At 41.3% G+C, this 3206-nt stretch overlaps 1 protein-coding gene across 1 annotated transcript; it reads left to right on the top strand.

Moving 5' to 3' along the window:
- On the top strand, positions 1-3206 carry LOC122341054 (tripartite motif-containing protein 16-like). The gene is made up of 6 exons (XM_043234374.1): positions 1-655; positions 965-1060; positions 1140-1373; positions 2107-2266; positions 2406-2453; positions 2554-3206. The coding sequence occupies exons 1-6, from the start codon at positions 83-85 to the stop codon at positions 3069-3071; spliced, it is 1629 nt and encodes a 542-aa protein (XP_043090309.1). The 5' UTR covers positions 1-82; the 3' UTR covers positions 3072-3206.

Raw genomic sequence — 3206 nt, 5'->3', positions numbered from 1 at the left:
CTAATCACGTGACTTCAGGGAAAGAGAAACTGAAGTGTAGTTGATCTGTTGTGTGTTTGTGTCTCTGTATTCAAGCAGTAAAATGGCAGAAGCCAGATTTTCTCAGGATGAGTTGATGTGTCCAGTGTGTCTGGATCTCCTGAAGGATCCGGTGACTACTTCCTGTGGACACAGTTACTGTAAGAGCTGTATTACAGGCTGCTGGGATCAGGAGGATCAGAAGAGAGTCTACAGCTGTCCTCAGTGCAGACAGACCTTCAGTACAAGACCTGCTTTATCTAGAAACACCATGCTGACTGAACTGGTGGAGAAACTGAAGAAGACCAAACTCTCTGCTGATTGTGATGCTGGAGCTGGAGATGTTCAGTGTGACGTCTGTCCTGGAAGAAAATACAGAGCCGTCAAGTCCTGTCTGGTGTGTCTGGAGTCTTACTGTCAAACTCATTTTGAGCGGCATGAGGAGTTTCATTCACGTAAACCACACAAAGTGACCGAAGCCACTGGACGACTGCAGGAGATGATCTGCCAGAAACATGAGAAGATCCTGGAGATTTTCTGCCGCACTGATCAGACATGTATATGTGTGCTGTGTACAATTATTGAACATAAAAACCATGACATTATACCAGCTGCAGACCAGAGGACAGAGAAACAGGTATTTAACACTAGAGATCAAGGTAATATTAAGTGCAGTGGTCCAATAGTCCTGTGTTCAAACTAGAGACGCATGCTATGTGTCTGTGTTATGTCTGTGTTACTTTCACTTTTATGATACATATGCTTGCGGTGTAAAACAAGCCATGATCTTCATGTTAATTAATGTATAATTGTAACTTATTATTTCTGAAGTTTAACCCTACAGCTATTAGTTATCAGCTCCACTTTTCCTGGATTCATCTTATCTCATGATGATTTAGTGTCAGTAGTTTTCTGTGAGATTCACTATCATCTGTTTGTCCTGCAGAAGCAGCTGAAGGAGACTCAGAAGACGCTCCAGCAGAGAATCCAGCAGAAAGAGAAAGATCTGCAGCAGCTGAGAGAGGCTGTGGAGTCTCATAAGGTGAGTCTGGAGAAGAAGAGAAGTTTGTCTCAGTCTCAGTTCAGATTCACTAAAGCCTGAATCACTGTGTGTTTAACAGCGCTCTGCTCAGACAGCAGTGGAGGACAGTGAGAAGATCTTTACTGAGATCATCCGCTCCATTGAGAGAAGACGCTCTGAGCTGATACGACTGATCAGAGATCAGGAAAAGCAAGCCGTGAGTCGAGCTGAAGGACGACTGGAGCGACTGGAGCAGGAGATCAATGATCTGAGGAGGAGAGACGCTGAGCTGGAGCAGCTTTCACACACACAGGATCACATCCAGTTCCTGCAGGTAACACACATCTAGAAGAACAGATCAGACTGGACTTGAGCAGATCCTGCTGTGACAGAGAAACTTCATTATTATTGAAGTGTAATTATGTTTATTATTATTATCGAAGTGCTTATTATGTAATCATCAGTCAGACTCTCATCTGATCCTCTTCTGAAAAATGCAAGCTGCAAATAAAAATATTTGCTTGATTTTGCATTAAATTCTGTGATTTCTGAATTATTAAATCCTGGAGACTGAGCAGTGCTTTGAAACCAAATTATCCTGAGAGTGTTCTTAGTGTCTGTAACACCTGACCAGCAGAGGGATCCCTCACCTACTAGCTGGGCTCACCCTCTGCTTCATATGGATTCAAAACTCAGCCTCCGTGTCCTCATTACAGTGTTCTTGTTAAGTTTCAGCAATTTTTAAATAATGGTCATCAATCTAATCCCTTTGAGCTGCTTTTCTTGAGCAAATATACTCAGCTCTCCAATAGGACTCCATTGATGTGTCTGAAGCTTTAGATGGACATTTATCTTCTTAGCAGATGTTTTATCATCTAAACTGTTTCCTAGAAAGTTCACCTAGAGTATAAGTGACAAGTACTAGAATATGTAGCTCTAATATGATATAATTAATATGAGAAGAATGAAGCTGATTCTGTGAAAGATCTGGATTGAGTTTCTAAAGATCAGTCAGGTCTGATCAGGTGAAGTGTGGAGTTGATGAGTTTGATTTCTGTTTTCTGTAGAGTTTCCAGTCTCTCTCAGCTCCTCCTGAATCTACAGACGTAAATGACAATGTCTTCATGTCTCTCATCTCTTTGGTTGATCTGAGAGAATCTGTTCATCAGCTGGGACACAAACTGGAGGATTTCTGCAAAGAGGAGCTGAAGAAGTTCTCAGACAGAGGTAAAGTCCTGGAGATTGATCTGCTCTCAGAAACCAGTCCATCATCATCTCATATCATGAAGAACATGATGTTAGAAATGTCTTAGTAATGATGCAGGACCATGAGAATAACTCTGTTCATGTCTGTTGATTTCCACAGTTACATTCAGCAACATTGTTCCCAGAACCAGGAACGACTTCCTACGATGTAAGTCAGTAATAAGCAGAAAACTCACTAAATGTAGTTCAGCCAAGATCAAGTTAAAATATTCATAATTCCTGATTCTGATGTGTTTTATCTCCATCAGATTCCCATCAGCTCACTCTGGATCTGAACACAGTGAATAAACGTCTCCGTCTATCTGAGAACAATAGAAAGATTACTTTCACTGAAACGGATCAGTCGTATCCTGATCATCCAGACAGATTTGATTATTTTTGTCAGGTGTTGTGTAGAGAGAGTGTGTGTGGACGCTGTTACTGGGAGCTGGAGTGGAGTGAAGGTGTGTTTATATCAGTGTCATATAAGAACATCAGCAGGAAGGGAGAGGGTGATCAGTGTTTGTTTGGATATAATGATCAGTCCTGGAGTTTGGAGTGCTATCCATTCAGATGCTCATTCAGACACAATAACACAGAAACTGATCTTCCTGTGAAGTCCATCAGCAGAAGAATAGGAGTGTTTGTGGATCAGGGAGCAGGAACTCTGTCCTTCTACAGTGTCTCTGACACAATGAGCCTCATCCACACAGTCCAGACCACATTCACTCAGACGCTCTATCCTGGGTTTTTGGTTGATACTGGATCATCAGTGAAACTGTGTTGATGAATCAGAGCTTCTACCTATAATGCTCTAAAATGTTTTTTTTTTTTTTTTTTTCCACACTTTTTTGACAACACTGTCAGACATTCAATAACATGTAAATAAATCAGTGAATAAATAAAGGATCTGCTTGCCACA

Source organism: Puntigrus tetrazona, unplaced genomic scaffold (genome assembly GCF_018831695.1).
Source record: "Puntigrus tetrazona isolate hp1 unplaced genomic scaffold, ASM1883169v1 S000001111, whole genome shotgun sequence".
NCBI classification, from domain to species: domain Eukaryota; kingdom Metazoa; phylum Chordata; class Actinopteri; order Cypriniformes; family Cyprinidae; genus Puntigrus; species Puntigrus tetrazona.
This window is presented reverse-complemented; position numbering and strand designations above follow the sequence as displayed.

Coding starts and splice junctions, on each gene's coding strand:
- LOC122341054 (XM_043234374.1), top strand. CDS start 83: ATGGCAGAAGCCAGATTTTCTCAGGATGAGTTGATGTGTCCAGTGTGT. Junction 1,374..2,106: donor ATCACATCCAGTTCCTGCAG/GTAACACACATC, acceptor TGTTTTCTGTAG/AGTTTCCAGTCTCTCTCAGC. Junction 2,454..2,553: donor CAGGAACGACTTCCTACGAT/GTAAGTCAGTAA, acceptor TATCTCCATCAG/ATTCCCATCAGCTCACTCTG.